Here is a 15,334-nt window from a genome sequence, read left to right on the forward strand (position 1 = left end):
CGACAATCAGAACAGAGTAAGAATGCCATCGCGTAAGCCACGATACTGTCATTATGTAAGGAAAGTTTCTTTATGTGGAGGTATCGGGGCTATAATTTAAAGCAATATCAGTGAAAATAAATTGGGCAACTATTCACAATATAAAATATGCATTGTACTGGCTAGACATTTTCATAAATTACTTGAAAACTTTATGCAGCCATTTCTATAGCCTTGGTGTTAGTTTTGTGTTTGGAAAGCACTTGTTATTGTTATGGACGACTTTCCTGCAATGAAAAATGACCTGATTTTGAGAGCAGCTCGAGGAGAAACAGTTAAAAGAGTTCCTGTGTGGGCAATGAGACAAGCAGGAAGGTGGTCTTTTCTAATATTGGTTGTTTTTTCTGTTCAAAATGTATTCTTAGTGTATTTATTCGACATACTCCCAAGTTTCAAGTATGTTACTTGAATTCTGTGAGCTGCAGACAAATGGCCCCTGTTTTAACTTATTATGTGTGTTATCAGTGCAGTCCAATAAACTTCTGCATATTTTTAAACCATGTTTTGGAATTTCAGATATCTTCCTGAGTTTAGAGAAGTACGAAGCAAACATGACTTCTTCACGGTTTGCCGCACTCCTGAGCTTGCCTGTGAAGTCACAATGCAGCCTCTTCGACGCATGGATCTAGATGCAGCAATAATCTTCTCAGACATATTAGTTATACCACAAGCACTTGGAATGGAAGTTCAGATGGTGCCTGGAAAAGGACCAGTTTTTCCAAAGTAAATATTCCAATAATGTTATGTTTCAGCCCAGGATTTAAAGTGCAAAACAAAGCAACACATTATATCAGTATTAATCATAGCATATGAACAGTGTCTGTGCATGAACGACAATCATTAATTTTATTATATTTTTCAGACCACTTGTGACACCGGATGACTTAGGTGTGCTTAACCATTCACCCGATGTAACCAAAGAGCTTGGTTATGTATTTGAAGCCTTAACTTTAACGAGACACAAACTGGAAGGAAAGGTTCCTCTGATTGGATTTAGTGGTGCTCCATGGACTTTGATGTCATACATGATCGAAGGTAAACATGTGGTCAATATTTGACTGCAGTTAAGCATGCAACCAGTTACTCCTTACAATAATAGCTTATTTTCTTGTGGTAGATTTCTGAAAAATTTTAAAATATTTTTTCGGGTACATTTTAACTTTTTTTTTGAATTATATAATAGGAAGTGGTTCCACGACATTCTCAAAGTCACGTGCATGGCTCTACCGATATCCAGAGGCCAGCAAAAAGTTGTTGAGTCTACTTACAGATGTTATCGTCAAATATTTGGTTGGTCAGGTTAAAGGAGGGGCCCAAATGCTACAGGTAAAGTAACGTTTGGTGTGTAAAATTTACAAAAATAAGCAAAGTAGAGCCAAAACGGTTTGGTTGGTCGGCAAAGTCATCTGATATCCACACCAGCTGCAATGATGAGACCTTATAGGTCGAAACAGTGGTCATCTGTATGCAGCTTAACACAGTTTACAAAAATGTTTGTAACTGATATTAATGCGTGTTAAGCCATTTTGTTGTTTAAATCTTATGGTCTACAATGTAGTTACCTTTTATTAATACAATATTTGATTTATTACCAATTATTTTTTCAGTTGTTTGAAAGTCATGGTGGGTTTTTGGATGTTGCAACCTTCAGTGAGTTTTCCCTGCACTATTTAAGCCGAATTGCCCGAGAAGTTAAACAACAACTGATAAGTTTGGACATCACCCCAGTTCCCATGACTGTATTCGCAAAGGGTGCTCACTACGCTGTGGAGGAACTTGCCAAAACTGATTATGACGTTATTGGCTTGGACTGGACAATGGAACCTGAAAAGGCAAGAGATATTGCACGAAAATATAACAAGTCACTGCAAGGGAATCTGGATCCGGCAGCACTTTATGGGTCAGTAGGGAGTATTTCTAAACTTGCTGCAGACATGGTAGCTAAATTTGGAACAAATGGTTATATAGCTAACCTGGGTCATGGTATGCATCCTGATATGGAGCCTGAGCACTTGGATGCTTTTGTTAAAGCTGTCCATAAAAGCTCAGAGGACATAATGCAAAAACAAGCCAATTGACTTTCTATTTTGTTGGGGTGATTTTGTTGCTTTGAGTATTTTGGCCAACAACATTGCAGTTGAAATAAAATCATTTTTGTGCTTTATCCATTTTCGCCAAAACTGCCATAATTTTCATCCATGATGTGATAAAATCACTCTAAAATGTAATTTTCTTGTTATTTTCTGCTTCATTTCACACCATAAATGCACAAATTTAAATCCACTTAACCAAGTTTTTCTGTAAGCTAAAAGTGCCAGTCAATGCTCTTTGGTTTTACTGACTGAATGTACAATGCATTCTTTGCGAATTTCCAAAAAACAAAGTGTTTCTGGTATAACATTTGATCCAACTTTCTTAGCTGCAAACAACCATCCTATGCTTTAAATAAATACAAGAATTCCAGAGAAAGTTGGATATAAATTACATAATTATAAGGTTTATGGCTGAAAATGAAAACTATGTAAAAACATAAAACACCTGGAACAAACTATGTTGGAAGTATATTTTGACAGAGTAATTATCTGTCGTTCTTTATACAAAACAATGTAATTAAATGATCTATAAAATGCAACAACATTTTTATTAAATCAAAATTTCACAATTTATTGAAAACAAGTTGGGCACTTTTGTGAATTTCTGATAACTCAAGATCAGGTTTTTTACCTGTTCTGTAATCAACATAATCAGCAAAACAGATTTCTTTCAAAACATTTCTCCATCGCTTTAAAGATTCCTTTCCTTCCATAAGCATTATGAACACACACCAAACACTGGTCACAAATCTTTGAGGTATTAAGTTTATTATGTATTTCCCTACTCATCCAGTTTAGAAAAATCACAAAGGGTTGGCTTTCCGGAAAATGTTGGTCAGGTTTCATTGGTTGGTGGTTTGTTGGTGCATGCACGATGCAACAGAAAATTACTCCAACAAGTTTGTTGGTTGGTTTTTCGAAACAACCCACACCGAAGCCTTTCTTTAAGCATGAAGCTAGTACATGCTTGATTCTTTGAGCTCTGTCTTCCAGCCCCACTTTAAATATATTGTACATAGGTAAATGAGGTAGCAAGTGCATTAGCAGAAATTGTTCAATTAATTCAGTATCTTTGGAAAACAGTTTCTTTAGCTCAAATTCAATCTCTTCTATCAAAAATTTCATGTTTCCAATTTATTTTTACCAGTTTATGCCCAAACCTCAAAAAGGACTAGCTTCTACAACTGCAATACAGTATCTTTTTAGTGGTGTTGTTTTGTTTTATTGCCTGGTGATATGACTTAGAACAGTTAATAAAAAAAAAAAACTTTTAAATTGTTTTAAAAAACAATTACTAGCAAAATTGCTTTCAAACGAACAGTAATGTTCTAGCAAAAATTACATAATTTGTTTTCCCAACTTATACACTGTAGTCAAACGAACAATATTGTTCAGAACGCATCGCATACCGGTTTTGGTATTTCTATTAAAATGAGTTTCGCCGTCGGGAAATGCCCACCTGGATTAAATCCTCAGTCACAATGGAAGGAGGACGTCACAAAGAAACCAGTGATGCATGGGGGTTTAATTTTACGGTTGGGTGAGCAAATATGCATGCGTTGTTCCTAGGGCGAATTCGAGCCAGTTTCGGGCAGTTTTAGTGGGGTTTCGGGCCTTTGAATCAGGTAGCTACTTGGTGCTGGTTGCTGTAGAAAATTGTCCATCTCTTCTCCACACAATAGCAGCAAAGTTAGTCGCCGAATAATTGCCTAAGCAGCCCCCCAGGGCTGTTTATGCCCCCCTGTACGTCATAAGATCTTCCAAAGGCTCAACAAATCCTGGCTGTCTACTGTTACATCCAGTGGCTATATTTTTTTACCTTTGAAGAATATTAGGTCCCAGGACCCAGCAACGATTGGTGGGAAACAAGTGGAACAGTCGGCAGGTGCATTATTGCAGAGGGCCTTGAAAACAGGATTTTTAGTTTTCATTACCATGGTAGATCATTGAAAGGTGCAGATGTAAAGAGTATCTTGACAGAAAACCGGATGACAGCAGACTAATTGCTTTGTTTTCTTTTTAATTATCTTGCCCTCGGCCCAAAGCTTGCTTTGGTTATGTGTAGTATATTGTGTAACGACCGTTAGGGCTGAAGGACCTATATGGGTATTAAGTTGGAGAAATCCTGTTTTCAAGGTCCTCTGCTGTAATGCATCTGGCGACTGTTCCGCTTGTTTTCCAATGACCGTTGATGGGTCTTGTGACTTACATAGGAACCTAATATTCTTCAAAGTAAAAAAAATGTACAGAGCAAGGACTTGTTGAGCCTCCTGGAAGATCTTATGGACAACAGTGGGGTATAAACAGTCCTAGGGGGGTGCTTCGGCAGTTTCTCAGCAACTAAAGTTGATGCTATTGCATAGAAAAGAGTTGGGACTTACACAAACATGCAAATGAGTGGGCAGTTAAACGATTCATTTTTCTGCAAAATCCAGTTCCACTTTTGCTGTTGCTTTTTTTTACCAAAATATTCACCGGGCAAAAGCCCACAGAGGGTGGCTAAACCATTTTTCTACAGACTAAGTTTGATCAAAATTTCTTGATCTGTAAGTGCTGTGCACTTAACATATGCTTTTTTTATGCGTTTTACTCTACAAGAGTTTTTATTTGACCAGGTTATGTATAGTGTGTTGATCGTAGGACTTAAAAATGACTTATGAATTCCAACGTGATTTATAAAAGTACAGAACTATCACATTTTTTGCAAACTTTCCACTTTAATGTACACATAGGGTGGGCAATGAAGTGTTGTTGTAAGCAGTTATCGGTGAACATGGAGCACATTGGGCGATTCTCATGGTTTCTTTGCCCTCAGTCCTTCTTCCAGGTAATTCATGTACATGAGTTCATTTAATGTGCGTCCAAAAATGCACCTTCAAGCTTCTTGATTGAGTAAATTCTTTCTCACAAACTTTGCACTTGTATGGTTTTTCTCCAGTGTGAGTGCGAAAGTGTCTTTTTAAATTCCCTCCTGTTAGAAAACATTTTGCACAAACGTCGCATTTGTAAGGCTTTGCCTTGGTGTGAGTCCTCATATGAACTACGCAGTGTCCATGTTGAGTGAAACGCTTATCACAGAACTCACATTTATATGGCTTTTCTCCTGTATGAGTACGGAGATGTTGTTTAAGGCCACTTTTCCGTCGAAAACATTTCTTGCACACGTTGCACTTGTGTTTCTTCTCCTCAACTGTGTGCACTTCATTGTGCTCGTTTAACGAAGTCTTGTAAGCAAAGCTTCTTTCGCATACATCACATTTGTATGGCCTTTCTCCGGTGTGTGTCCGGAGATGGAGCTTCAGGCCTTCTTTAGTTAATTGTTTTTCGCAGATATTGCATGTGTATTTCCGAGGCTTTAATCCAGTGTGAATCATCAAGTGAGTTTTGAGGGACTTATGTTGCATGAAGCATTTGTCGCAGAACTCACATTTGTAAGGTTTTTCTCCGGTGTGGATTCTCACATGACTTTTGCAATGCGTACTTGTAATGAATCTCTTTTTACAAAATTCACAATTGAAGGGCTTCTCTTTCGTGTGACTGCGAAGGTGTACTTTAAGGCTTCCTGGTCGCTTGAACATCTTCTCACAAACAACACATTGAAATGGCTTTTCAGCTTTGTGAGTTCGGAGATGCATTTGAAATTGACTTTTGTTCTTGAACTGTTTCTCGCATACCATACATCGGAACGGTTTTCCTTCAGTGCAGTTCATTTCATCAAGTTGATTTGTCCACATAAACCAAATGGTTAAACAGTATTTTTTTTCTGTAAAAAGACGAAGTGTTTCACGCATATTTTTTTTTAAACTTGGTTTCTGAGGATTTTGTTCAGTGTAAGCTTGTCAGATCCACTGCAAGAAATTATGTATTCCGTATACAATTATTGACAAATACATATTCTTATCTTCTATTTCTATACTATATTAAAAGCGCGCATATTGTAACGTTGGTTAATATTACTCCATTTAAACCATCACCATCACAAACCTTCAAATGGCTTAATGTTGTAAGTAATGCTGAACAAAAGGCGCCACAATTCAGTCGTTTTTACAGTTTGCCGCGTCGACTATTTAGGAGCGGATGTGAGTTACTTGTATTGTTTCCTAACTTGGTTGTTTGAAAGTTTGGTGAAAGAGTAAATACAGCTTCTGTTGGCAAAATGCTAACCGTTGCAAATATTAATCGTTTGCATTGATTCACATAGTTACCACGTAGGTTTATCGGGGTATGATCGCAGCGCTTTTACAAACCCCAGATGTTCAAGCAACAGCAATATTTACAAAAGTTTTGGTAGGTTTAATGATGTAACTAGCAATATTTACATAAAGTAATCAACCAACCCCTACTGTAGTTGCGATGTTAGTCTAAGAACAGGCGCCAAAAATACGCCGGTTTACATGGACGGTCTTTGAATGTTTCAAACATATGGGAATCCACAAATTACGTTACCTCGAAGGTCAGGACAGGGTTTTCCTTCACACAAAAATATGTCACTGTGACGTCACAAACCAAAAGCTTATTCGTACCTGATTGTCGGAAGACCATAAACATAGGGTATAGCAGCAACGACATTACTATGTACTTCGATAAGACGGGGATGGTGCGTTTACGAACTATATTGCGAAAAATACGTTGGTGGCTGATTGTGGCTGATTGTGGCTAATTAATCGACTCATTTATGACGCGAACCCGTTGGCAACGCTACTGCCAGACAAAAAATGGTACTATGGCAGAATAACTGTTTTGCATAAGCCCAGCTAATTTAGTCGACTTTTCTTGGCGGTCTTTGCCAGTCTCAAAATTCAATTACTGATACTTTTTGCTGTGAGTGGACAAAACGACAATGCCTAATTGTGGGTTTGTCTCTGTCGTGTTTCGAAAGTTCATGCATCACGTTAGCGATCACAAATGCTTTAACCACAAGAACACCCTGTCCCTGTGGGTGTTTTGTTATTTCGCAACTAAATGAGACTTACTAGGTCGAAACAGAGGCAATCTGTCTGCAGCTCGAATTAACATAAAAATCCGTTTGTTGCACTTGTTCACTTGATGTGCTCCTGTTCAATGCAAAACTGTACTAAACCAGTTTTATAATGTTTTCCATTTCTACGCATTAGGCTTGCTGCCAGTGCAGAACGAAAAGCACCAGCAATCGCACGCGATTAAAGCTCTATAACGTCACGCAACAATAATCTTGTTTTCGCACGATTTCGTTCGCAACGGTATAAACGTGATCAGCTGTATCTCGGCAACCAGTTGCCGTGTCAAGCTACTTTTTTTAGCAGAAATGTTTTAAAACAATGGCCATCTTTGAAGATGAAAGCCAAAGCTAAAATGCTGTTATACATTAGTAATAGTAAACGTTTCGAACACTAACTGCGTTCATCATCAGTACTACAATGAGTGCATGCAAGAAAAGCGTCAGGGTAATAAAGGACTGAGCAGGCAGAAGGGAAACAGCAGCAGCACCAACGCGCAACAAGCCATGTCGCGTGACAACAACATGGGAGCACAGCAGCGACGTCATCAATAACGATGTGTCAGGCCGCTGTACGGACCTAGATGTTGAACAGGTAAAGCGGTTTTGAGCTATCATCCACGTTCAGAACTGGTTTGTGGTGTTGGATGTACAGTGTTTCCAGAATTAGTAATTTAGATTTTATATTACAGGTGTGTAAAACTTTGGGCAAATTGAATTTAACCTGATGATCCGAATTTTCCCACAGGTGGTTGCTGACCTCGCTTTCAGCACCCAATGGCCATCTTTTAGTTTAATTATTATTATGTTTTATTTTTCCGTGTCACATGCACTGTAAGCCGTCTGGACCAAAGTACAGACCAAATATGATCAAACTGGATGGAGTGTAGCTATATTTACATGAAGTTCACACATTGCACGTATTCATTCCATCATCCATAAATGTAAGCAACTTATTGCATTGTTTTCCATTACGTCAAAGCTGACAAGCTAATGTTGTGAATTCTGCGATAAACTAAAACATCATTTGGGATTTTTGTTTAACGCTGATGTTTGGTTGGTTTAAAAAACGTCGCAAAAACGTTGCATTAACGTTAATATTTGGAGAACATTCAGCGAATTAAAAATGCCTTTGGTGTGATTTAAGTTAATGAACGTTTCAACCCAATGTCAACGTAACAAAAACGTTATTTCACGTTTGATGTTTGCTGGAAACTTGGGGTGCATACTTTTTTTTCTTTAAACGTGTCAATGTTTTGGTAGGAACTGGTGATTTTTACGTGATATTTCCTTATCCTTCTGCCTATTGCCATCACCATCACGGCGTTGAGATTCTATTTGAATAAGTTTTGGTAAATGGAGAAACTGATGATGCCGTTTTAGGCGAAATATATTTTTCTCTAAATAAATCGATCTGAGCTGTCTGAAGATCGCTGTGTTTGGATTTTAATACATTATCGTTGAGGGTTTATTATCAGTTGAAATTCGAGAGATCGTTTTTTTTGCAAGGGGGTCTTCCTGTACAAACGCTAAAACCTCTTCTTTTAATTAGCAAAACGTCATTGCAGACACTGAAGGGTTGCCATGGGCAACACCCGACATCAAGCTTTTGACACCATGTTGGCAGCAGGTCCCGACACCGGTGACCTTGGAGAGAAGTTCGGTCTGAGACCAAAACAGCTGGGACCGAACACCGTGATCTGTGAGATCGAAAACTATGATCTGTTTGTTTATGGCAAGAGTCACAAATACAAACGGCGATATCAAAGACTAGGCAGATACAAAGAAATAATTGCTGCGATTACGCGACAAAGGAGACTTAGAAATATCGCAAGTTGAAAGACGGAACGCAAGCGAGATAACTATAGATGGCGTCAGAAAGTGTGGATGTAAATGTAAGAGTGTTGAAAGCGTTTCAAAAGACCAAGTTAAAACAAAATATTAAAAGGTTTCGAATTATGACAAGCCGAATTCCCTACAACACTGGTACCAAATAGAATGTAAATTTCCCTTTGTCGTTTTCAAAACAGTGCTAATGAATGTTACATCAGGAAACATATTGCAATATGCGTTTTAAACATAAAAAAAAAACTTATGATGAAATACAAAAAAAGCCATAGAAAAAGACAATAGAACAATGCATAGTGTTGATATGATTTAACCAAAATGTCTTTGGCTACAACTACCATCCAATTTTTTTCAAATGTCACAAAACTAGAATGATTTGGAGAACTTCTGCTTGACGTAATCCAAAGCTGTCAAAGACTTTCCTTCTAGGGTAAATGCATCTGCTTCATTCTTAGACTTGTCTTTGTATATTAGTGGCATGTTGATCAATACATCATCATCTGGGTGGACGAAGTAGGCAATAGATTGTCGGACTATCTGTTCTTTTATCTTTTCCTCTGGGATCAGAACTCTATGTTTCTGCATACAAGTAACTATTCAGTCAGAAACAGCAACACATAAATGTTGAGTAAAACTGTTATACATCTCTACATGGTAAATTATACCGTTGATTTAATTTTTCCTCTTGTCCAAAATTGTAACAGATCACCAATGTTAACAAGCACTGTGTCTTCAATAGGTGTTGCATCAACATAAGCACCATTAACATTTTGAACCTGTAAGAAAACAATTTTGTGTGTTTGGATTGCTTGAAAAAAAAACAATGTTTTACCTAAAGGTAATGCATACATGTTACCTGCAATCCACCAATGCTGTCTTGGTACAAAAGTGTCAAAGATCCATAATCTGAATGTTCGCCAAGCCTTATTTGATTTGGTTTGACAGGGATTGTCAGTTGTGGGTAGTACAGAGTTCTATAATAAAGTACTTAATTTTTTAAATGTATGCAAATTGGTCTTTTCTGAAAAATCATTTTCACAATGTACCAACCAAAAATTGTAAGTTTACTCAATCTGCAACATTGAATGTGAAAACAAGTATAAAAAATTTTTCTTAAAATATTTTGCCATAAACAAACTTAAATTATTAAATTTAATTACCTCAATTTACTTTACCTGCAAGTTGTTTGGTTATAGTCTGTGTGGAGCTTTCTGTGACATTTCTCAAAAAAGTGCTCATCCTACAAACAGAAAAATTTATAAAGTAAAATTGCATTTAGCACAGTAAACAATTTGTCTGTTACTTGTATTTGTTTTTAACAGTAGAAGGGCATTTTATTAAACATGTTAGCTTTGCATTTCAACACTACTAATTGAATATATTAAATGTCTACCTCCAATTTCATTCCAACAGCTAATATGTGCAAAACCATCATTGCCAATCGCTTTGATTCTTCCATCAGAGAAATAAATGCAGTGCTAAAGTTAGGAGACAAGCTGTTTGGCCACTTGTTGTTATCACTCGTAAAAGCCCATCCAGAAACATTGAAAGCTTCTTTAAGGTCGCCTGGTCTTTCAGGATTAATGCTAAAAGTACCAATTTTATAAAATTTACAAAGTCTATTTTGTGATATTATATTATTTTGTAACATTTAGTGCTGTTTGTCCATGTTGAACAGTTTGATATTTGCGCAGAGGATTTTTTTAACAAATGTTACTATTAGTGGATTATGCATGGACAAATTCTTTGTGTGGATTATTGATAAAGCTTTAAAAAGGAAAATTCATTCTTTCCTATGAAACTCTTCCTTAACAATGAATAAATTATTCTTTTAATATGGAAAATATTTTTTAATATTTTTGAAAACCTAGTCCCATAAATTTTTCAAATGATACCTTTCAACCCCAACTCCAATATATCCATAGTTGGTTTCAGGGTGACGGGCAAACTTGGCTTTGTCAGATGAATTGTTAAGGAAGAAAAGCTTTGAAGCTTCCCTTGCATCTTCAATCTTGGATCTTGGTTAAAAACATGAGAACAATGACAGTAATTCTAGTTACATCAGCATGTTTACAATGTAATGTCACTAGGGATTTTTCTCCAGCAAAGCAATGTTGCTAGTGTATGATATGAATATACATGGTGATCGTTTTACAATTTAAAACAAACTTAAAAAAATGTAAAGTAACTGGTAGTTCTATATTTTGGCACGAAACTTACTTAGGAATACCAGTGTTTTTTAAATATGCGAAGCCAACAGCTGAAAAGGCTTTCACCAATTCTTTTCCAACCTCTGTTAATTCTTCTAAGGTAAGATTGTTACACAAACAGTTTTTGAAATCCAAAACTGGAATTGCGCTTTCCATATTTGCAGCGTACATCTACATAAAAAGTCAGAAAAAACAAAAATATGTCACACCATGGCATGCACATGGCTGCACTGTTTTCAAGAAACTGTCGTTCTGCAAGCTGCAATTATATGCAGTGCAGTGGTGCGTGACGAAATTTCGGGCTTCATTTTTTACTTTGCCAAAAGGACGATGGTGGACTACTTTTGTTTACATTTAAATAAAATCAAATATCGGTATCGCATCACAGAGCAAGAGAGTAAGCCTTCAAATTTGCTGTAGATTGTAACCCGCCCGTCATTATAAGCCGTTCTCGAGTATAAGCTGCGTGCGATGATGTTCGTCGTCCTCGACACATGTTAACATAATTGTTTAGAAACTTATGTCATATTCTTCATGTGAAAATTGTTAGACAAGAAGACAGTCTTGCACACGATAACACCTTTGTTGACGTATCGGTTCGCAAGAGCAGGGTCCAGCCGAAACAAAATGACAGACATATAGGCATAGCGCCAGCCAAAATTTCAGTGTGCCATTAAAAAATATATGTTGCCCTGGATTAGGCTGCACAAATAACGGGTAACCGCTTTGCGAATATAAACACATTATCTTGCAATCAAATGTTTTCCATGAAATCATAAAGCAATCAAATAGGTATATTATGGAATACTAAAACAAGGTAAAATGAAAACACATACTTAAAGTACTATTTTTTCACAAAAGACAAGAAAAAGAAAGTTTTCTTGGCAAACACGTCAAACGCAGCTGTAAAATACCAAAGTTTACTACAAAAAACTTGTGTGCGACAAAATTACATCACAATGACCTCTCTACCCAAAATTTATCAAGCGGAACATTGCTGGTTTGGCAAAAGGAATTCTCAGAGAAAAGATGAATTACATTACAAGGCCTATAGTAATGTCGTGTGCACAATGTTACATGGCACATTATTGCAGTCTTTTTTGTATGTGTTGGTTTATCTTTCTAATGGTTGCAAAACTAAATACAAATACTTAAATGTCTTAAAATGCTAGAAAACATACAAAAAGCTATACAGTAACATAATAATAACAATCCAAGTGGCATATTAATACTTTTACTGTAAACCACTTTGAGTTAATGATGATGGCCCAAGAAAATTAAAAGGGTGTTTGTAAGTGTAACAAATATAAACACAAGCTAGACTATTAGGTTTATCCTTGATTTGGAAAGAATGAAACAAATTTTCGCAAATTTTTCAACAATCCGCCCAAAAACATATAGCCAATACATTGATATATGAAAAATGTCAGTTTGTCCGCACAAAATATGCATAAGAGACATTCGCCGAAGACAAATTCTCCTGCAAATAAAAAAATTAACAATCTGGGGTTAATAAGATTTTCAAAATAATATTTAATATATGGGCACATGACTCGATAATCCTTTTGGTTTTATTAGTGCCAATGCCACTTCTGTTGTTGTGTACTTTTTATGTATATACATTGAATGTTTTCGAATGAAATTTAAATGTTTTGAATCACAGTTGTTAATTTCATGTACAGGAAAACAATTTGGTGTTTAGGTGTTTAATTTCACAAAATATAGGTCTGTTGAAATTTTGTCAATTACGCAAACTATGACTGACGATTTAACTACAAGGCGCTTGAATGCACCCAAACAAGACCTATCAGATGCATACAGTCTCCCAGCTAATTTCCTAGAAATTGAGGTTTGCAATCCTGAAAATCATGGAGTTGGATGGAGACAAAGATATACAGACTATGAAGTCAAATTAAAGGTTTTTCCTTTAGATGTGTTAGCAGTTGTATTTTTATTGTTTTTTGTTCTTAAATTATGGAACACCTTGCCTTAATTTATTTATTATTCAGCAAGCATCCATGTGTATAAGGTTTTTTTTACGATTGCAGACGAACCTACCTGTGTTTAAGCATAAAGAGGTTTCAGTACGGCGAAGGTATAGCGACTTCAAGTGGTTAATGAATGAGTTAGAAAGAGATAGCAAGGTAAGTTGTTATTTTTTGTATCTGTAATAACTATTTACATGTTTTTGTTTGCATTGAATGCATGTAACTTGAGATCACGAAGTGTAGAAAAATCATGTAAAACTGCCATACATGAAGGCATGTGGAATATTGTTGTAAAAATGTACCCTTCTTTCGTAGGCGTCGATTATTCAACGTTTTGTAAAATATTAAGGGTGACTTTTCCAGGTTTTAGTAACACGCAAAAACATTTTGTCAGTCGTATCGCCCTAAATATAGGCAAACATCACAAATTCCGTTTCAGGTTACTTTGTTTTTATACCGAACCATGTTGTTGTTGCACTTAGTTTGAAACCCTTCAATTACGGACCCCCTTACCAAAAGCGGTGCATTTTCTTTTTACTCGGTCTGTAGCAGATTTAGTAATTATGAAATCACGTACAAACCTATTATGTAACAATGCCAATTCTTACCATTATGCTACAACAATTGCTGCGCTGCGTAACAATCCAGACACTTGTGTTTGTCATGATTGTGGCAGTGATAATACAGGTCATTTGAAATGAGCTATAATGTATGTGTTTTTTCCGGCAATAATTTTTAATTTAAACGAAATGCAGGGGTGACAATGCATACGTTGTCACCCCTGTTTGTTTGTGAGGGGTGACATGTCACCCCTAAAACGACGCCTATGCCTTCTTTAAATTATATGTGCATACAATTTTAAATTGATTTGCTTTATAAAACAGATTGTGGTGCCTCCCCTGCCTCCCCAAGCGCTGTCCATGCAACTCCCATTCCGAAATGATGAGGGTATATTTTCTGACGGCTTCATTGAGGAAAGGAGAAAAGGATTGGAAGTTTTCATTAACAAGTACATGTTACAGTTTTGCCTGAATAAAACATTTTGTTTCTGTTAAAAAATGATGTCAAACACAGCTTTTAAAAGTTTCCATAAATGTGTATTTCGCGAACATTTGTTTTTTTAAACATTGGATTAGAGGCACTAGTTAAGCAAATTGTGACTGTGGTGCAATGTTTCATATATCCTAAAAAGGCCATGTGGGACTCACTAAAACAAGATCAACTTTCTCCAGGGTGATTTGGAGCATAGCAAATAACTTTACCTTGATTCAATTCCATCCCATTGGTATTTGTGTGTTTTTGTCCAACTATGTGCTATACATTTGATATCCCTTGTTTTAAAAGTATACATGCAATAATGTGGGGGCTTCTACGCTTGCTATATAACTACCTTGCCACACTATATTAATATATATGTTATTGTAGAGTTGCTGGACACCCACTTGCACAGAATGAGAGGTGCCTGCATATGTTCCTCCAGGACCCACAAGTGGACAAAAATTATGTACCAGGCAAAGTGCGCAACACCTAAAGCATCAGGACAATTGAATTTTGTCGCCTTATAAAGATTAGTGGCAATAACAGTGTTGAATGTACCTGTCCCATATTTCCATGTGCATAATCACCTTTCCACATGCCTGTAACTCCTTATGAGGGCTATGATTCATGGACTGGTTTCCTAATGATTTTTTCTCAAATTGTCTGTCGTGATTCTGCTGCCAGATTTTTGGTCCTCAGTTTATTGACCTATTAGTTGTTTGTTGCATATGTAAAATAAGAAAATTCCTCTTAATTTACTATACAAACAATCATTTCCTCATAAATTCACTTTATTTAACGATTAAGTTTGTCTAAAGCATCCATCTGCAACCAAACAGATAAAAATTGCAAACATGAAGCTTCATAACAATGGAATTGGATGTGTGTTCACATATAGTTCCCATTAAGGTTGCATTTATCTGTTAAAATTTCCTGTAACTTGTACATAAACATAAGTTGATGTTATCTATATCGTTTGTCTTACTGATTTGTGACACGTTGTGCAGCAGTTGATTGTAATCTTCATTGTTAATGAATACATAAGTATTTTCGCTCAATCATTTGTCAATGGTTTTTTTTAACAGAGGTCAATAAACTTAGTACACAATGGGTAAATGAGGTTGCCATTGGCAGCTATTCCAG

The 15,334-nt window shown here is 36.4% G+C and overlaps 4 protein-coding genes across 4 annotated transcripts; 2 read left to right on the forward strand and 2 right to left on the reverse strand.

Annotated features, from left to right (window-relative positions):
* Window positions 1-235: 235 nt before the first annotated feature.
* LOC145894298 (uroporphyrinogen decarboxylase-like) lies at window positions 236-2,117 on the forward strand. The gene is made up of 5 exons (XM_082982839.1): window positions 236-354; window positions 556-762; window positions 902-1,074; window positions 1,223-1,365; window positions 1,647-2,117. Exons 1-5 carry the CDS (start codon window positions 254-256, stop codon window positions 2,115-2,117), a joined length of 1,095 nt encoding a protein of 364 aa, XP_082838965.1. The 5' UTR covers window positions 236-253.
* Window positions 2,118-4,860: 2,743 nt separating this feature from the next.
* LOC145895064 (uncharacterized) lies at window positions 4,861-5,887 on the reverse strand. Its single transcript, XM_082983814.1, has one exon. It carries the CDS (start codon window positions 5,864-5,866, stop codon window positions 4,979-4,981), a length of 888 nt encoding a protein of 295 aa, XP_082839940.1. The 5' UTR covers window positions 5,867-5,887; the 3' UTR covers window positions 4,861-4,978.
* Window positions 5,888-8,882: 2,995 nt separating this feature from the next.
* On the reverse strand, window positions 8,883-11,395 carry LOC145894195 (uncharacterized). The gene is made up of 7 exons (XM_082982689.1): window positions 11,176-11,395; window positions 10,851-10,973; window positions 10,349-10,541; window positions 10,131-10,195; window positions 9,812-9,929; window positions 9,621-9,731; window positions 8,883-9,534 (listed from the first exon to the last, which is right to left on the reverse strand). The coding sequence occupies exons 1-7, from the start codon at window positions 11,334-11,336 to the stop codon at window positions 9,322-9,324; spliced, it is 984 nt and encodes a 327-aa protein (XP_082838815.1). The 5' UTR covers window positions 11,337-11,395; the 3' UTR covers window positions 8,883-9,321.
* Window positions 11,396-12,847: 1,452 nt separating this feature from the next.
* Window positions 12,848-15,243, forward strand: LOC145896194 (sorting nexin-12-like). Its single transcript, XM_082985076.1, has 4 exons — window positions 12,848-13,083; window positions 13,214-13,309; window positions 14,038-14,162; window positions 14,579-15,243. Exons 1-4 carry the CDS (start codon window positions 12,922-12,924, stop codon window positions 14,682-14,684), a joined length of 489 nt encoding a protein of 162 aa, XP_082841202.1. The 5' UTR covers window positions 12,848-12,921; the 3' UTR covers window positions 14,685-15,243.
* Window positions 15,244-15,334: the final 91 nt, after the last annotated feature.

The sequence above is a fragment of the Ascidia mentula genome, chromosome 3, assembly GCF_947561715.1.
Source record: "Ascidia mentula chromosome 3, kaAscMent1.1, whole genome shotgun sequence".
Taxonomy (NCBI): domain Eukaryota; kingdom Metazoa; phylum Chordata; class Ascidiacea; order Phlebobranchia; family Ascidiidae; genus Ascidia; species Ascidia mentula.